General features: G+C 36.4%; 2 protein-coding genes across 3 annotated transcripts in view; both read right to left on the minus strand.

The window, feature by feature from the left end:
• The window catches only part of LOC142334629 (uncharacterized), a 418,890-nt gene that overhangs the window by 299,520 nt on the left and 100,576 nt on the right, over window positions 1–18,794 (minus strand). Inside the window, exons 4-6 of one of the 2 annotated variants that reach the window (XM_075382823.1) lie at window positions 16,890–17,083; window positions 15,121–15,166; window positions 10,384–10,678 (exon numbers count right to left, since the gene is read on the minus strand). The exons of the other annotated variant lie outside the window; for it this stretch is intronic. Coding sequence (XP_075238938.1) covers window positions 10,598–10,678; window positions 15,121–15,166; window positions 16,890–17,083 — 321 coding nt within the window. The 3' untranslated portion in view covers window positions 10,384–10,597. Of the gene's footprint in view, window positions 1–10,383; window positions 10,679–15,120; window positions 15,167–16,889; window positions 17,084–18,794 lie in introns of those variants that run through there. 2 annotated transcript variants of the gene reach the window in all.
• Window positions 3,490–5,013, minus strand: LOC142334622 (uncharacterized). The gene is made up of 2 exons (XM_075382809.1): window positions 4,419–5,013; window positions 3,490–3,979 (listed from the first exon to the last, which is right to left on the minus strand). Exons 1-2 carry the CDS (start codon window positions 4,749–4,751, stop codon window positions 3,728–3,730), a joined length of 585 nt encoding a protein of 194 aa, XP_075238924.1. The 5' UTR covers window positions 4,752–5,013; the 3' UTR covers window positions 3,490–3,727.

Here is an 18,794-nt window from a genome sequence, read left to right on the forward strand (position 1 = left end):
TGAAGACAAGCGTTGGAGATGAGGTAACAGCTGATCCCACTTTTAGAGACAGGAAAAAAGGATATTTGGAGCTGAGGGTACAAACAATTTACTTGACTTTAATTAAGAACCGCTGATACGGTGTGCAAAGAAAATTGCAAATTGAGGCATATTTGACAGAAAAGGACAATAGGTAGCACGTTTTGGCGTATCAATAAAATAGAGGTCATTGTATGATTCACCAAACCACAACTTGCTTGGATGCGGCGAAGTAAAAATCCGATAGAGACTATTATTAACGAGAGTGACAGTTCATATAGAACACACTTTTCCAGTTTATCGAGCAAAACTGGCTCGAGGCTTTTCAATTTAGTGGTAATGGGCTTTGCAATTAATTTGAGGTTATCAAATGATATCGAATTTCCCTTTTGAAAAACTTATCAAATGATATCGAATTTCCCTTTTGAAAAACTTGGCAGGGATTCATAGCTGCGTTTATCACAGATTCGATTTTTATTGACTAAATTGAAGACAAGCGTTGGAGATGAGGTAACAGCTGATCCCACTTTTAGAGACAGGAAAAAAGGATATTTGGAGCTGAGGGTACAAACAATTTACTTGACTTTAATTAAGAACCGCTGATACGGTGTGCAAAGAAAATTGCAAATTGAGGCATATTTGACAGAAAAGGACAATAGGTAGCACGTTTTGGCGTATCAATAAAATAGAGGTCATTGTATGATTCACCAAACCACAACTTGCTTGGATGCGGCGACCTTTCTGCATCTACGCCGTGCTGAATTACATGCAGTCCCGGGTTAGGGGACCAGGAGGGGCATCGTCAACATCAGGGGAAAGGGGCAAGGAAGGCGGATTATTCTGTGCAGTTCTGTCGTGTAGGACTGATGGAATTAAGTCCAGCCATTTGGCTACCTCTACTGGTCTTTCCCACATGTCAATTAATTTCAAGTCCGTTGTGTTCTTACTGCAGTTGAAAATGTGGTTTAGGTCATGTGGTGCAACATCACATTTGGGACAGCGGTTATCAACATTGTTACAGATCCTACTCAAGTAAGAGTTTAGCAGGTGAGAGTATCCAGTTCTCAGTTGCACTAGTCGGATACGTGCATTTCGTGGCAACGTTTGTTCTTCTGCTATCTTTCGGGGAGGTGTACCTAGTAGCTTGCTGTCTTTGTTCAGCGGCGTATATACCGTGTGTCGGTGGATACTTTTGAGCGCATTTTTGTTTTCGTTGCGATTTAATTGCTCTTTATTTTGTGTGTTGCTTCACGCGGTCCCTATAAGTATCACTTAGTGTCGGTCTCATGGTACGAATACTGGTTGAAGAGTTTGTTTCATGATCAGCATGGTGGCTCTGATAACTGCCAGCTAGAAATTGCTCTGCTAACATTTCAGTGTGAGCATTGACAGGCAGCAATTCACCCTCATTTTGAAAGTAATTGATGTCAGACATATTTACACAGCCAGTAATTGTAAGAAGAGCAGTTTTGTTGCGTTTGCAGAAAGTTCCGGTTTGTATTGCTAATTGTGGAAGCACAAGTGGGAGCACCGTAGTTCAGCACGCTTCAACCAATAGCTGTGTAAGTCACAAGGTGTCTTTTGTGCATCCCCAATCGCTAACAGCAATCTTTTTCAGTATGTTATTGCGCTTACATGTTACATGGTTTCTTACATGTTCTCCAAAATTGAGCATACTATCGAAGGTAACACCCAGTACTTTGATTTAAGACTTTACTGGCATTGTCGAATTTTTGATAGTAACGTGTGGGTCAAACTTGGCCTCCTTGCACCAAGCTGTGAACAGTTGCACTGATTTTTCAGCAGATATATTTAAGTTTTCTTGGTTCTAGCCAGTCGTGTAAGGTATGGAGTTATTATGTCACGTAATTTTTCAACCTGTGGGTGAGATGTAGTTTTAGTAATATCATTAGCGTACGACGTGATGTTTATCTTTAATGGGTAGAGGCTGCTTGCTCATGTAGATTTGAAGAGCATTGTTGATAATAAACCACCTTGGGGGCACCCTGTTTAACTTTTCTCCGCTTTGATTTTTTATTATTATATTAATCGTAAGAATGAAGCGACCCATCTTTTAGCGCTGCTCGGTAGTGGTAACTCTTAGTAGTAGGTTGTGATCAAAAGTGTCGAAAGCGGCAGTGAGGTCTAAGGCTACTAGTAGAGAACGGTTGCAAGGTCTTTGATTAAGGCCTTTTTGAATGTTTTTGGTGACATTTTGAGAGCTCTTGTTGTAGAGTGCTCAGGTCTAAAGCCATGCTGATGTTCTTTTAGTGAATATTCTATAAAGTCGATCAGTAGTTTTTCTGCCAGTTTTGCAATGAGAGAGAGGAGTGCAATTGGTCTGAAGCTTTTAGATTTGTCTATGGGTTTTCCCGGCTTGTGTAGGGGTATAACCCAGCCAACTTTCCAGATGTTTGAGATTTTGCACTGTTTACAGAAAGGTTTATGGTGTCGTTTTGTTTGGTGAAATACGAACTCATTAACTACAGTTTTCTGATATTCTTTTTTGTTAGTTCTGAATTTTTTCTGCGCTTTGGATTTCATTACGCTTTTGCTTCTAGTTACTTCTGTATTAGGCTTATATTCACTACTGCTTTCCTCAGACGTTAAGATTTTGAAGTTCTTTATGTGAGATTTCATGTTTAGGTATTTTGTTTATAATTTGCTGTTTGACTCAGTGATGTTCGAACTAGTTGTCTATTTGGATCAATAGTCCTTTGTTTGCTGATTGCCTAGTGCTTCTAACAAGATGCTTTTCCTGAAGTACTCGTTGGTTCTCCTGATTTCACGGAATCGGCTATTCCACATCACTTTTTCGCTGTCTGGGGACGAAGTGACAATAGGCACTCTGTTTTCAGCTTTTTGTTGTATTGGTCCTTCGTAAATATTTGCCGATGCGTGTTCGGAGCGGCTCCATATCTAGTTTGCACGTTTCTTCGTGTTCTTTTAACACAGACAACCCAATATTGATGAAATTTACTTCTTCTGTACAGTATTTACCAATAATACAAGTTTATCTTCCAGAAACTTAAAAAAGTAAATATAGTTGTTTTGGATAAACAAAATAGCGGTTATGAAGGACGAAGATTCCAAAGGGTTTATGAAGACGAACAGTCCAAAGGGTCGGGGAAAAAACCGGTCAAGCGAAATATCACTAAGACCAGCAGGAACGGCTTAAAACTTGGTTTGAGAGCAATTAAAGTATTCCATATCAAATTGAAAGGAAACTTAAATCATAACAGTAAAGGAAAGGATACTAAGACTTCTTTAGTCTCATGAGCAATCAAACAGATATCGATCGCTTATTTTAGCTAGCAGACACCCACCTTGAGGAAAAAACCAAACTTCTTTAAATAGGTCGAAAGAAAAACGATATTTTAAACGCAGTCAAGGGCTTATTCATCATTTCACGCAAATAATGACACCATTTCAAAGACCTGCCATTCCAGGATAGAAAAACAAGAAAAGGTCTCCTCTCAAACATTCAAATTAGGATTCTCTATCAATTGAAAATTTACAGATAATACTACCATACAATTTTCAAGGATGATTTATTGCATCAGTGCTTTTTATCTATTTACAGCTCAAATTTCAGAGAAAGGCGCTGAATTTGAAATATAGTTTTGGGGTTTCTCCTGGGGAAAGAACCATGGAACCGTGCGGTTCCTGAGTCAGTTTACGCGTCATCGTGGGGGAAATCAGTGTTTGTTCACTCGATCTTCTGCACGGTGTCACTGCCTGCAAAGTCCTCGTCACTTGTGTACAGTGGGGTGAGGAAGACGACAACGAAGCTGAGGAATCCAAATGGGAACTGGAGCCAGTGCAGGTACATGGAGTATCCCCAGTCGAGGTCTTCCATCTCGTCATTGAGGCACCAGGTGCACATCACTGGGCCGAAGAAGCTGCCCGCCATCTGGATGTAGCTGAGCAGGATCACGGCGTTGTAGATATGGTGGTGCACCTGCATCAATCAAAATTTAAACCCCACTGTCAATGTTCTTAGGGAGTCTAAACAGGGGCAGATACTTAGAAAATGGATCAGGACTGGATTCGAACTATTTATCTCTTCTCTTGCCGACCGAAAAATTGATTAACTTGAAATTAAACCAACTTTACATGTGCCTTGTACAATGAACTTGTGTTTTTTCCTCGTTCAACCTCACAACTGCTTTAAGATATCATATTTGGCGCATTTATTGATAATGCATTAAAACCAATACAAAGAACTTTTGATTCAAATCTGATGAAGCAACGCAAAGCGTCAAGACTCAAATATTACCCGTACGATAGTAATATAAATACTTTCTTGACTTTAAATCAATTGATTTCATATACTGTCTTTTCCCAAAAATAGATATTTGGCAGATATTCGGTCAAAAACCCAAGAATCACGTACTTACCGTGACTGAGAAGAAGAAGGTTGCCTTTTTCAAGAGGATCAGGATTCCAAATTCGATCAAATAAGAAATGAGTGCAACCGCAGCCACGTATTGGATAGAAGAGGCAACTTTCGACACCTCTAACATCACCAAGTCCGGCATGTTTTCACATCCGGGAGGTCCAGCAGCCGGGCACTTCATGAATTGTCCATGATGGGTGACGTCATTGGTCTTGTATTCCACGGTCACAATGGATGCAGAGAGCAAAGCAATACATACCAGTTGCAGAAGTCCTGCAGTTATCATCCACCAACCTTTGTTGGCTTTGCCGTAAAATTTTTCTTGGCAGAACATTGTTAAAGCCGCCTTCTCTTTGTGCTCAAGATTTGAACAACTAATCAAAAAGTGAGAGTATGCTGCGCTCTTTCAAATGAATAAACAACAAAAATACTCAAACTGTTTCCAAACATTCACAGATTGGTTTAAATTTGCTTGATAAAGTGCCATAAACGTAACTTTAAACTCTACAATTGCAAACTCCACGAGGCAATTCATAACGAACATTGAGTGCCAAATTTTCAAGCTACATCAATAGACCACTTGAAACTGAAGTTCTTTGATTCTATTCACTCAACCAAGTTCGAACAGATAGTAAAAACTCGACAGGTATAATTTGCATAGTTGCGTTTTCTTCGGTTCTCCTGACGTTGAGAGTTCTTTAACACAAACATCTGAGCAATTATCTCTAGTGCCAGCTTTCTGGCCAGATGACAATACAAATCTTATAAAGAAAGTTCTCAAACTCCCACTGGCAAAAAAAGGTGAATATAATAAAAGCTTATATGAGAGAATATACAAATTGGAGAAAAAAATAGACCAAAGTGAAGAAACCAAAAGACAAAGCAACTCTAATTAAAAGAGCCAGCAGAGTTAATAAAGTAGTTCACGTCATTGTTCGCAACAAGAAATACGAACACAGCTAAAAATGCAAAAACATTTTGAATGGACTGGCATAGAGCTGTTCACCACCACTATTGCAAATTTACGTTGTAGAATTACATTCGGGCCTATATGCTAACATCTTCAGAGTTTTGGCATTGGAATAATTATAGTTTCAAATTAACGCAAAAAAAATGAAAAGGCCGGAAAATTAAGTGCAACTAAGTAAGCATATAATTAAAAGATTTTTTAAGAAGCTTGCTTTAACAAGAAAAACAATAATTTACAACATTCACCATTACGAGAAATATGACCCTCTTGATGACGATGAATAAAAACTTTAAAAAATATTTGAACCGAGACAATGGCATTAAACAACGCCCAGAGAGATCTCAATTGAAAATATCGAAAGTGCTGAATGTCATTTCGAAAAAATAACCACGAATGCCTTCTTTGCCCCAATCTCAATCCCAGTGAAACAGCATAGACTCCAACGACCCCTCCTCAGCCACCATTTTCCTTATGGTAAAACACATTACAAGATTGTTCTCTTCATGGGTAGCATTTACAGTACATTCATTTAGTGGTGAAATTTCCTCTTGGCCAGAGCCTTAGGTATTTAATCAATTGACATTTAGAGGGATTCATTCCAAGCCAAGTAAAAAACAAGGTTAGGTGCATTGACCATCTGAGTACATCGCTCATTGGAGAGTTGTGAACTAAAGGCCTCGAGCCTCTACGATCTTTCGGAACAAGCATAGCATGTAATTAAAATATAGTTCCTACGAGCTCTTCCCTTCAGATATTAATTGTGTTGAGAAATCACGCCGAGTTTTCCATTCCACTATCAACCATCTTTCAGAAATAGAGTGTAGCAATCAAGTCCAGTTCCATCACGCAACATTGCTGACCAAGCTTTCGTTGTCTACTATAAAATGTAGAGTTCACAAGAGTGTCTAATTGAAGTCTAGCCAACTCACTACTAAACAGATCTACTAGCTTCAATTTCATTTTCGGTACTTTGTTTACTCGAAACAGTGAGACAATCCTTTGCTCATTGAAGACAATTCCACATAGAGCGGTAAATATGACAAAGCGAGCCTTTTTTAACCGGTTCGCACCAACAGCCACGCTGGTCCCTTCTTTCAATGCTCTGTCTCGTTGAATCTTCCATCCTCTTACATATTACTTCTAGCTCCTCTTACATCTTGGGCTCTTGGCTGCGCTTATGTGAGCTTCGAAAGGGCAAGGTTTCTGAGGCCCAGGTTAATTATTCAAGCACAATGCTTGGGCTATCCACTTAGTTAACTGCCACCAACTGAGCTGGTAGCAGTGACACAAGGGAACTTAATTTGGAGATTACGAATCATGTCCATGCACTGTTTACTCATTCTCCCCCGAAGTGTGACAATTAACACCCACAATCACCATATTTGTCCGTAGTTCTTCGCGTCTGGGAGAGGACTAAAAAGTTCTTTTTCTTAAAAAGAGACTTTCCTGACAAACACGACAGTGTACCGTCGGAGGAAGTACTCTCAAGAGAACCGGGTCCAATTATACTCTTCTTCGGACGGTAAAGTGAGGGAGGGCTCAAAAATAGTGTGCTTCAGCTCTAATTCAATTGAGACGAAAACAATTTTGTTGGAAGGAGATTCAAATTATGCAAAACAGAAACCGGGGCCAAAAAGTCAGCCCAGTAAATTAAGTAAAAATTATATATATAAACGGCATATAAACGGACTTAAAAAATATTTGAAACAGTTATATTCTATTCTAACTCAAAGATAAGACAATAAAAAGTCGTGGTTTTTAGAAAATGTGAACCAATTAGACTAAGTTACAGCCACGTGTCTTACTCATCTGCAGTTTTTCCTACTGACCATAAGTTTCACAATGATCACATTCCTTGTCATCATCTAATCAAAAACGGACTCAAATCAAAATCGAATAAAAAAATGTTTCTTTACAACTTATAATAATGAAAAAGCAAATATGTCCAAACCCATATAAGCGCGCAAAATAACCAAAGAACGAAAACAAACGACTAAGGTCTCAAGAATTGCTCGCAAATAACTGGCAAGCTGTTGGCTTTGTTAGTAGCCAGCAACTTAAGCTCAGGAAGCCTAGCACTGATGACAAGGGTGTTCAGAATCTCCACCTTTTCTCTCTACACCAAAGAATTGCAGCGCACTCAACATCGAGCTTGACCTGTACAACCACAACCGACCAAAACTTTCAAAGATTTTTTTTACAAAGACTTAATAATATTTGGCTTTTATTTATCCCATTTTAGGGACGAAAGTCACACACAAAATTACTCACACAAAAATAGTGCAGAAGGACCAACTGCCCCAAAAGATCTATAGCTGCCGAAAAAAAACTGACCAGCAAGCATCCAAAATTAACAATTTCCTTAAAATTTTCGTTAAAAACAAAGGTATTTCTTAAAAAAGCCAAACTTCCAAACAAACACAAACTATTGATAATAGGCACGACAGATTCCTATGACAACCATTGTGACAGAAATAAGCTCGGAAAAATCGATTGTTTTCTTCAAGAGAAAAATCATAAATGCGCGTTACTTTGATTGGATCGAAGTTGAGCTCAATCTAGCGAAATGAGAAAGTAGAGCGATGAGTAACAATATCACAAACAATATACCTGGGCATTAGAACTAATTAACATAACCGACTAATGTCGGGCGAATTGCTTCCATACGACCAGCGAGCGGAGCGTTAAGTCTCCAAAACAGTTTCAGTGAATCGCATACTTGAGACAAGTGAGCTGAAAGGCTCTAAGAGCACTTGATACCTGCTGGGCGCTACCTGTTTATCCCGTTTCTGAGGACGAAAACTCAAATGGATTAAACGAAAAATCAGACAAGCAAAAAAATAGCATAAAAAGACCAACAGGACTAATATAATTGCTGCAAAATTCGTTTGAGAGCAATAAAAAACAAAGTTTAGGTAACGGGCATCAAAAAGAAGACTTTGATTGATAACGCTTTTTGACACTATGCTGAAATGCATTCAGCGCATAATGAAATTCTCCTAGAGAAGTCAAAAAGAATTCATGCAAAAAGCGGTATAATTAAGTAAAGAGAAACAAAATTTAAGCGGAACGACGTAGTAAAAAACGGGAAGCGGCCCAAATGGCGCGGCTATTTCAAAAACAAAAAAACTGAAAGCCGAAGACGATAAATGAATTAATTTTTAAACACTTTTTTAGCAATTGAGCGCTAATAGAAGATCTCAGTATAGTTCAGTTATCAATAGCAAACATAACGTCGGATGAATTACTCTCGAACTACTGGCGAAGAGGCAAGCAATTTAAAGGGGTTCATAGACCAGAGAAACTTTATGGTACAAAAAATTCTGACTGGGAAGGGGTTTGAAACCGCAACCTCTCGAAGCAGAATAAGAAATATTATCATCTACGCTATACCGGCTATGGACGTTTAACGCTCACAATCTGTTCTATTATAGGGGAAGACTTAATTCTTGAATACGCGCAATTAAAAACATAGCCGGCAGATTGCCGGAATAGCTGCGAAAGAATAGACCTGCGTGCCATATAATAGAGATAGAAACAGATACAGGTCTAAATTGAAAACAAAAATCGACGCCGCTCAAAAAATTAGGCAAAAAACATTCAGCGATAAATCAATAAAGCTTGAAAAAATTCATTCCGCAGAAGCCTCTTATTAGGGACCTTTACTGCACATATGAGTTCCTTTGACCTTAAACAAATTCAAATTAAACTTAAGTTTTAAAGTGCAAAAGTCATTTTATTGAGTGAGGTAAGTCACGTATGATCAAAATCTAATCACGCAAAAAACTTTTGCTAAAGCGAGTGAGAAATGACGTCACGCGCGCAAATGCCGTTAGTGAGAGGAAGAAGTCATTCAGAAAATTTGACTTTTTCAGCTTTGCTGTGTGAACAAATGTAAAACGAAAAAAGAGCGTCAGACGACGAAACAAAAAAAAACCAAGATCACCGCAATATAGCTTCGCTCAGCTTACAGCTTCGCAGCTATAATAAAAAATTCAATAAGTCAAGCGTGAAAAAAGTCACTCAAGAGTTAAATCGAAAGTGGTCTAAAAAACAGTCAAGCAAAAATTTTGTATGAAAAGACACACACACACATTTACAATAATTGCTTCAAACATCGTTCGAGAGTAATTGAAAAATGACGGCAATTTAGACAGATATGTCGCGCGAGATTAGAAAAGAAAACCGACTCGAACGACAAGTGGGAGCTCTGGTCTAAAGCATTCTGATTCAGTCAGGCGGTGAAGTAGCTTGGATTGGAGTCAGAAGATCAATATGGGAGGTAATTAGAGGTTATTATATACAACTATTAAAACTAAAAAAGGACCAATTACAGAGCTTTTCATTTGACTTTTAGCAGTAAACAGCCGCCAATTGATTCCAGCAGCTCAATATTGCGAGAGAAATTTAGATCACGCAAAACGCAAAAATTTTAGGGCATAAAAGTTTACAACAATAGCTTTAAAATTCGTTCGAGATCAATTAATAAGTAATGATACTCGATAGAAGTACAACGGCGATAGAAGTACAACGGATGATGTTTTTAAAACCTTGTAACTAAAATCCATGATCACTGTAATTGAAATCCACGCTTTCGAAAGGTTAAGGCATGCTAGGCCAAAAATCATGTTTTAAAAATCATAAACTTCTAAAATCAGAAATTCCAGAATTTTAGACGTGGTTGAAACTTTTGAAATAATAATTCCTAAACTGTACTCTGCAGTATATCCAGTGATAGACAAGCATAGAAAAAAAAACCACAAAAGGTCTAAGGCGATTCGTCCAAAGCGATGTTAGTCCATAAGGGTTAAAATTTGTTCGCAAAATTGAGCATACTCGCTCCATAAGCAATTTACCATTCGTTACATGTCTTGGCCAGTAATTAAGTTACAGAACCTTTAGAATTTACGACAGAATGAAGCACAGTTCATACAATCATTTTTTCTGTACGCTCTTCGTATTTCTCTAAAGGCTGTCTTTTTCACATGAAAACAAATTAAAGGTTAAACTTTTCGAATAATTACAATAACGTACAATACAGCCCATAATCAAATTCCAATGTTTTTGAAACAAGAAACTATTCCACGATCTTCGGCAAACCGTCACGTCATCACTCCTCTTATCGATCCAAACGTCCGTCGTCTTTATTGTAATAACAATTAAGAACATTTCTCGTTGAGCCTCGCTCAATGTGCGCTCTTCACCAACTCTTACTTTTTCCTTCTCTTCCGTTTTGTTTCTCCACTCGAAGATGAAGAAGACGAATCGCCCGAATCACTTGAGCCCGAGCTCTAGAAACAAAAATCTTATAAACAAAGAGACCAAACTCGACTCAAAACAAACTGCGACTTAAAAACCGTGAGTTAGAGCAATCCAAGTCAGCAGACATGTTTTGAGCAATCAGTCAATGACTATCATTTGACTGCATTACAGTCTCTCAAAAGTGTACACTAATATTGGCCAAAAATATTCCTCAACTTTTCAGATTCTTACTTTGGACTAATGGAAGGATGAATTCGAAAATTACATACGTTTGACTTGGGTCTTCGATTGGTAAAGAATGCATAAATATTGTTTTTTTGTTGAAAGCGGAGGTACGCAACATAAAATTGCTTGACTTACACAACAGCCAAACAAAATTATCAAGATTCCACATTTAAGAAAATGTATTACAGTATAAAAAAATCAATAAAACTCTACCGGTTAAATCTATCAAATTCAATAAAAGTAACGGTAATTAATCCCTTTATATGTCAAAAAAAAATTGGAAAGATATAATAAATAGATATAAAAACTAGACTCTAGAGCCTACAAAATGATGTCTCTTTTTTCTCTCCGATGCATAAACAAACAAACTAAAGTAAAAGCCTGCCTCAAATATATATTCCCTCATTTAAAAATTTTAACAAAATAATTGTCATGAATAAAATTAGGGGTCTCATTCTTGTGAAATCACTTAACATCATGGATAATATTATCTTGGTCACGGGAATCGCGGATAGATCTCGTTTAATTAAGTTGTGCTAGGGGGAACCAAAAGATATTAGAAAAACTGAGCGAGGGAGAGAACGAAATCTGATGATGGATTTAAAGTTGACCAATCAGATAACAAACTAATTTTGAATCTTCGTTCAAGATCAAATTTAAATCCATTATTAATTTAAACAGCAGCAACGATCGCCATCTACATCAAATACTTTTTTAGTTTCATTCAAGTCGTTAAACTAACAACGTTCAAGGTCTATTGATAAATACCATAACACTGTTAAAACTAAGTTCATTCTCATTGTTTTATTGTGTTGCACTTTGAACGAATTCTGTCAACTATGCAGCCCCAGAGATACCTCGAGGCTAGGCTATAAGGTTGCTCAAAACTCGGTAGGCTAGAGCATACGGAGCAAGCAAAGCAACTTCTTTAAAATCCTAAAAATGCACGAGCAGTGAAAAAATTACCGATGCTCACCTATCGAATCGATTGTATCAAATTAGTTAATAGTCATTCCTGCACATCCATCTTTAGATTATAAAAACCGATAGTAAACCAACACTACTCTGCGGTTCATAAAAACTCCAAACAGATTAATAGTCTCAGCTATCGTTTCGCAGCTATTATCAAAGAAAGAGGACAAAATTATTTAATTTTTAGAAATGAAGATACCTAAACGAACCACTAAGTAGTACGCTTAGATCATGTGAGGGTTTTCCAAACCTTCCTTCAGTTTGCCGTAAACAGTGCGGTATATTTGACAAACAGAACAAACTCACAAAATCGACAATCCAATTAATGGTACTTGATCAGACATCTGACAAAATTTCTAGCCATAATGAATTATATACATCAAGTATGTGCAAACAAAAGCCTTTTTAAAACAGCACAAAAGGCTTTTCACGATGCCTGTTTTGTGACAAGATAATAGAGAGAATGCTTTCAGGCTAGTTCCACTATTAAATTGATTTAAAAAATGACTTTTAGAGCAAAATATCTACGTTTCTACGTTTAAGATGCAAATTAACCGTTACGTTTTTGTAACGAGACCAAGGTATAAAAAAGGATCTGCTTAAATCATCCTCAGCCTCTTGGTATGAAAAATTTGTCTGCATTACACTTGATCATATTGTAAAATAGCAGGTATATAAATAGTCTAAAAAACTTTTTAGGAGTACAACAGCAGACAGCTATTCATTGCATCTCCCTGACTAACGCGTAATCCGAGCGCGATTAAGCCCTTTTAGAAATATACAAGGTAGCCAACAGATTGCCGTACAAAAGTCCTGAAATAGACAGTTGAGATCCTACAGTTAAAATGCGATTCAAAAAATGAGACTTCAGAATCTTATTTTCAAACATGAGAATGATGTCTGAATTAAAATTATTTTCAAATCAAATTTCAACCACTTTCAAGTAATGTAGCCTTCTAATTATCTAGGCAGGATATCACTATTGAATTTCATTTAGGAGTAAAGAGTTTGAAATTGAGTGAAGTGAGTGACTGTAAAAACCTATACAGAAACCTATACAACTGACATAAATCCAGCTGTAGAGTGATAGAAGTCACCGAACATAGTCGCACTTTGACTTCATAGTGTGATCAAATAGTCGTACAAAACTCTCAATGTCGAATTATAAAAACATAAACCGACTAACGTCAGACGATTTGCTCGATTGGCAAAGCAATCAATTTAGTAGGGCGCATAGGCTAGAGAAATTTTTATGATGCAAGAACTTCTGACTAGAGAGGGGTTCGAACCCGCAACATACATAACTGCTGAGAGTCTGTACAGTAACCATTAAGCTACACGGACTATGCCCTCTCCTCTCTCACAATTTTATTTTACCAACAGACTTAATTTTTGATTAATGGCGCAATAAAAATCAATCCAAAAAAGAATCTGTGAAGAACTCACTCGAGAAGCGAAATCGAAAGAAAACTATAGAAGGAAACGGTAAACAGAAAAATTTGCATTTAAAACACGTTTACAAAAAACTGCTTCAAAAGTCATTCGAGCGTTCGAGAGTAATTTAAAATTCTAAATAAACCCAAAGATACCAGACCGGTGTCAGATTAACATCCCTCTAATAATTTGCCAATTTAATTGATGATTTTTTAATCATAGCACTGCAAATCAAAGAATTTCATTGACTAAACAAAATATAAACCGACTACCGTTGGAAAATTGCTCTCGAATGACAGGCGGTGAAATTTAATTCAGGGGCTGTGGCCTCGATAAATTTTTCTTTATGGGTGCGAAAACATTAGCCGACGGTATGATTGACCTCGACGGAAGTATTAACAACTCGGAAATCAGGGACTTGTCATCGAGTCTCAAACAATCGGTTATGTTTGAACAACAAACTTTATTTCGGAGTCAGAGCAATTGAAATCAATCAAAATTCAAGAAGTGCGTGAAAAAGTCACCTGAGAAGTCAAAGAATATTCTATAAAAAAAGCACAAAATGGTCAAGCAAAAAAAATGCATAAAAAGACACACGCGTTTACAATAATTGCTTCTCATTCGAATACAATTAAAACAAACTAGATCTAAAAGTGACAGAGAATCAACTTCAAAACCAGTTAAAAAATTATCAAAAATCTAAAAAAAAACAAAGTCGATTTGCCACACGAGCAAAAATCAACCATCAAAAAGCAAAATTTTGGTCAAACAAAGTTTTATCACTAATTTAAAATTACGAGGTAATAGGCGAAAACTCTATTGTGTGGAATATTTTGTGGAATATAGGCAAAAACCAATAAAACACTCAAAGGCCGTTTTTCAAAACCGACTTGAGGCTATCAAATAGTAAATTGTCACAAACAATTGTCCTTACATAAAAATGAGCTAATAAAGCACAGGTAAAAGGTAACTGTATTTTGAAACAATTACAATTCTACACCTCGAGGGTTATAACCGGGCAAAGAATTTTGTCAAAACCCAGAGGGTGAAACAACAGCACAACAAAAGTATTTTGTTTTATGCCAGATACTATAGATCTATGAGGCGTTGAGAAAATCGCAAAAATTGTTGCAATTCCTGTGGAATAGACCTGAACTGAAATATTTCAAATTCTTAATATTGAAAAAAACTTTTTTCTGGAAGCTCTTATCATGTAAGGACAACTTTTGGAGTCACTTTATAGTCTTCATAGCATCAAGTAGATTTTGGAATACCCACCTTTAAGTGTTTTAATTGATTTTCGCCTAATTTCCCAACAAAAAGTTCGCTGAATATTTTCACCTAATGGGTAAAAAATTCGCCTATTAGCTACGTTTTCCTGATAGAATTTTCGTCTAATATCTTACGCCCAAAAAATAAGAGTGAAAAGCCTCCACAGCAAAACGAATCCGTTTTTCGCTTCACTTGTTTTGGCTTGACCAAAGTTACCAATCCAATAAGGAAGAAATCTTCAAAAGGACAACGCCACAGTATAATTCAAATTCTTTGAATACGATGAAAAAAAAATACGATGAGACCAATTATAGCCTTGCTATCACTTCGCGGCCATTAACCAAGAAACTCTTCGCGGCCATTAACCAAAAAGTAGAGCACCTAACAAAATTTGGTAAAATTAGAGTAACGGGGCTCTGTACTTTATCTGACCACTAAAAAGGGGCAGGGGTTATAATGGGAAAAACCACAATTATAATTTGGAGACCAAAAAACTGATAACACAATCATAATAAATTTTATTGGAATCAATGTCAGAATGCTAATTCGGGAAGGCAATAAGACTTACACTTCCGCTGCTTGAGGAAGACGAATCACTGTCACTGTCTGAATCTCTAAAATCAATTACATAGCATAACAAATCAATAGGATGGCCAATGACACATTTTCTCAAATATTTATTTTTCATATATACACAGAAGGCCATTTTTGCACAATTATTGCATTGGCAACATCAATATTCAGATTACACAGTGTCATGTTGAAGAATATCGAGGTTCTTAACGTCGCAGAAATCTTCAAAACCCTTGTTTTTTACTTTGTCCTCTCAATAGAAAAGTAATCACCGTGAATAATGAAACATACCCGGCAGATTGCCGGAAAATAGCCGCCGTTGATTCCAATAAGCATGATTGGGATTGAAATAACAGAAGATATTGAAAAAAAAAGATTTTTGTACGAAAACATTTTTTTAAGTCCGATTTATTTTGATGGCATTTCGTAGTTGAAATACTTATGTTTCTTAGAGAGAGGCTACAGGGGCTACTATCAATAACAATAAGCATTAGAGAGAGGTAACTAATACTTATAGGACCGACGTTCAAATAGCGGGCATCTAAAATTGGGCTTTATGGGTTTATCCCGTTTCTATTTCTGACTTCAATTTTTTATACTGACTCTGTTCATTTTGAATTGCTTTTCTGAGCAGCTGCTGTTTAAAAGGACTTTGAGCAGAATGAGAGAAGAGAGAAACTAGCCTAGAGAAGTCAAAAAGATTTCACGCAAAATGTTGAAAAGGCGGCAAAATGAGGTAAAGCGAAACATTTTTTTATTCGACGAAGTAAAAAAACATAGCAGGACAAGTCCTGACGTACAATTCAAAGAATTTTCATTGACTAAACAGAAAACTAGACCTAGAACGGACTATGAATGGATTGGAAAAACCATTTAGAAAAAAATCCGATCCAAAAAATCGAAAAAACAGTAAAAATCAAAGTGAAATTGCCGCATGTGAACAAAAAACCACTACGGATAAAGCGAATTTTTGTTCAAACACCGTATTCTCACTCTACTTTAAAATTAGAGCGAAAAAATTTCACGCCGCAAAACCACTCGCTTTTTCGCTCCATTTCCTGTTTCGGCGTGACCAAAATCACTACTCCAATTTGACTTCAAAAATCATGAAAATGTGTGAACAGATCTTAAAAAAAAAAAAAGACAGCGCCCCAATACAATTCAAATTCTTTGAATTGTAAAAAAAAAATAGGAGCGCTATAATAGCCGGCTGAGAAGATGAGGGCGGCTATTAATGACACATATGATCGCATTTGGCTGTCACTATCATTTACGACCATAGTCACAAATTGACAAATTTACGGTGCTGGGGAGAAACAAAGCAATAGCTTTAACGAAAAAGCTATTTTCCGTTACCCAAAAAATGAGCCAATTGTGTCGCATACAAAAGCCAATTTTCATTTATATTGTTTTGACTAAACCTGCGGACCTCAAAATTGCAAACAATGATAAACCGGACAAAATAGCAATAAATAAGATGTTGAAAATTTGCGATACTTGAAAAAATATTTGCAAACTAACAATAACCTTTTGAAAATTGTTACGCAAGGAACATTAACACGATCAATTTGAATGAATTAACAGTATGAAATCGGTACCTGAAACTTTCTTTACTCATTAAAATAAATCGAGGAAAAATACAAAATTAGTAAAATTGCACTTCATACATTCCATTTCACACGACTTGTCTTAGAACGCTTCACCTATAGATTACATAATGAAGTTAGAATTGACCTCCCTAGCAAAATTACCCTGCCAACTTACGATGAAGATTCAGCATCCAAAGCAGCTTTTAATTGTTTCAACGCTTCTGATTCATTGGCATCATCTTCCCCTTTGGAATACTCATTGCCTGATTTGTTACTTTTGATGCCTAAAGGAAGCCCGCTTCTGATTCGCTTCATATCCTGTTCATACTGCTTTGTCCGTGTTACCCTCTCCAACACTTTCCGTTTGCCCTAAAGCCAAAATTACTTCTCAACATAATCTAAGAAATTTAAACAACATTGAACTCCAGCGTATTGATTTTCACCGGCAAAAACAACCTTCAAGTATTTATGTAGCTGACATAAATATGGTGCTTTTGTCATGATCTAATATGCGTTCTTAAACCGTGTTTCAAATGCAATAACCTCAATACTTACAAAGCTTAAAGTAAAAAACACTTCCTCAGAACACAGCGTAAAAAAAATCTGTTCACAAATTTTTCTTCCAGTGTATATAGCATCTATAGCAAAGTATATAGCATCTAAACGTTTTATTTTATAGCCCTTCAAACCCCAAATGGGACAAAAAAAGATACGATACGACTGAAATTTATGGAGTCAAATATTGAAGAATCAAAGAAACACTGCTATATTAAAAAACTATCATAACTTGCAGATTGTCGCAGAAAGAACCACTATTGAGTTCGATAAATCCAGTTATGATTAAAACAAGACATGATTTAAAAAAAATGGTTCTAAATGAGAAGACAGGGATTAGTGTCAATACCAATAAACGTTCCAATTGGAACATTAAGTTCAAACACCGGGCAACTAAAAGTTGGACATATGGGTTCATCCTTTTTCTATTTTTGATTTAGTTATTCGTTATTGCGTCTGCTCATTTTAGATTGCTTTGCTAAGCAACTGTCTTTTAAGAAAACTTTGAGCAGAAAGCGCAAAAAATAATACTAACACAAAAATGTCACAAAATGTTTGACGCAGATAAAACACTGTCGGAAGACCTTGGAACCGACTCGAAGTAAAACCTGACTCAGATAACGGCCAATTAGACACTTGATAGTTTTGAAATATATATACTTCTATTATTGTTCCGACCCTCTTGAGGGTTTTTTTTTCAAATGGGTTTTTTTGTTCAGTCAATTTTGGCCGACCGATATATTCACTGTAGAGAGTTGAGACTGGTATCATTAGAAAGCTTGTCCAGCGTAGAATATGGAATTAAGAAGATTTTTTGATTTTTGTTTTTTACAGGGAGTTACCGAGGTTTAAACTTTTGAGAAAATAGAGTGAATTCCGTTGATTTTATTCACATTTTCCGGAATTTTCGCCAATTTTCGACTAAAATTTCGCCAATTTTGCTAAAATTTGTTAATTTTTTTTAAAAATGTTTATTGATTTTATTGCTAAGAAAAAAAAACATTCTAGGCTATTTCTATTTTTCGTCAACAATTCTGGCTAAATGTTTCAAAATTCAGAGTTCTTCATCAAAAACAGCACGAAATAAGTTTCTTTAGTACATTTTGTTTAAATTTGCTGGAAGTACACACCCAAACACCACCAACACATTCTTTGTAGACTCAAAAGGGGGCCATTTCTACTTAACATTCGGTTGGGAGTGCTCCGCAATTAAAACTTTGCCGTTTTTTGCTAACTTTACCCATTGATTATCAAAAACGCGGCATTTATTTTTGATTTTTTGACTAACAAAATATCTATATCTATAACACTCGAAAGTGTTCTTATTTGACGAAGAGCATTAGCAGGGCTAGTTTTGGACCAGTCGTGGACTGTTACAATCCAAAAATAATTCGGATTGTAATCAGTCGGTCTTTTTATAAAAAAAAATTGGATCTTTTTTTTTATACTATTTAAATAAAAGAAAATTTCAAATCAAAGCTCACTATTGATAGGTCCATTTGACGTCCTAATTAGCTCCAAATTA

The sequence above is a fragment of the Convolutriloba macropyga genome, chromosome 2 (assembly GCF_964194025.1).
Source record: "Convolutriloba macropyga chromosome 2, txConMacr16.3, whole genome shotgun sequence".
Lineage (NCBI taxonomy): Eukaryota > Metazoa > Xenacoelomorpha > Acoela > Convolutidae > Convolutriloba > Convolutriloba macropyga.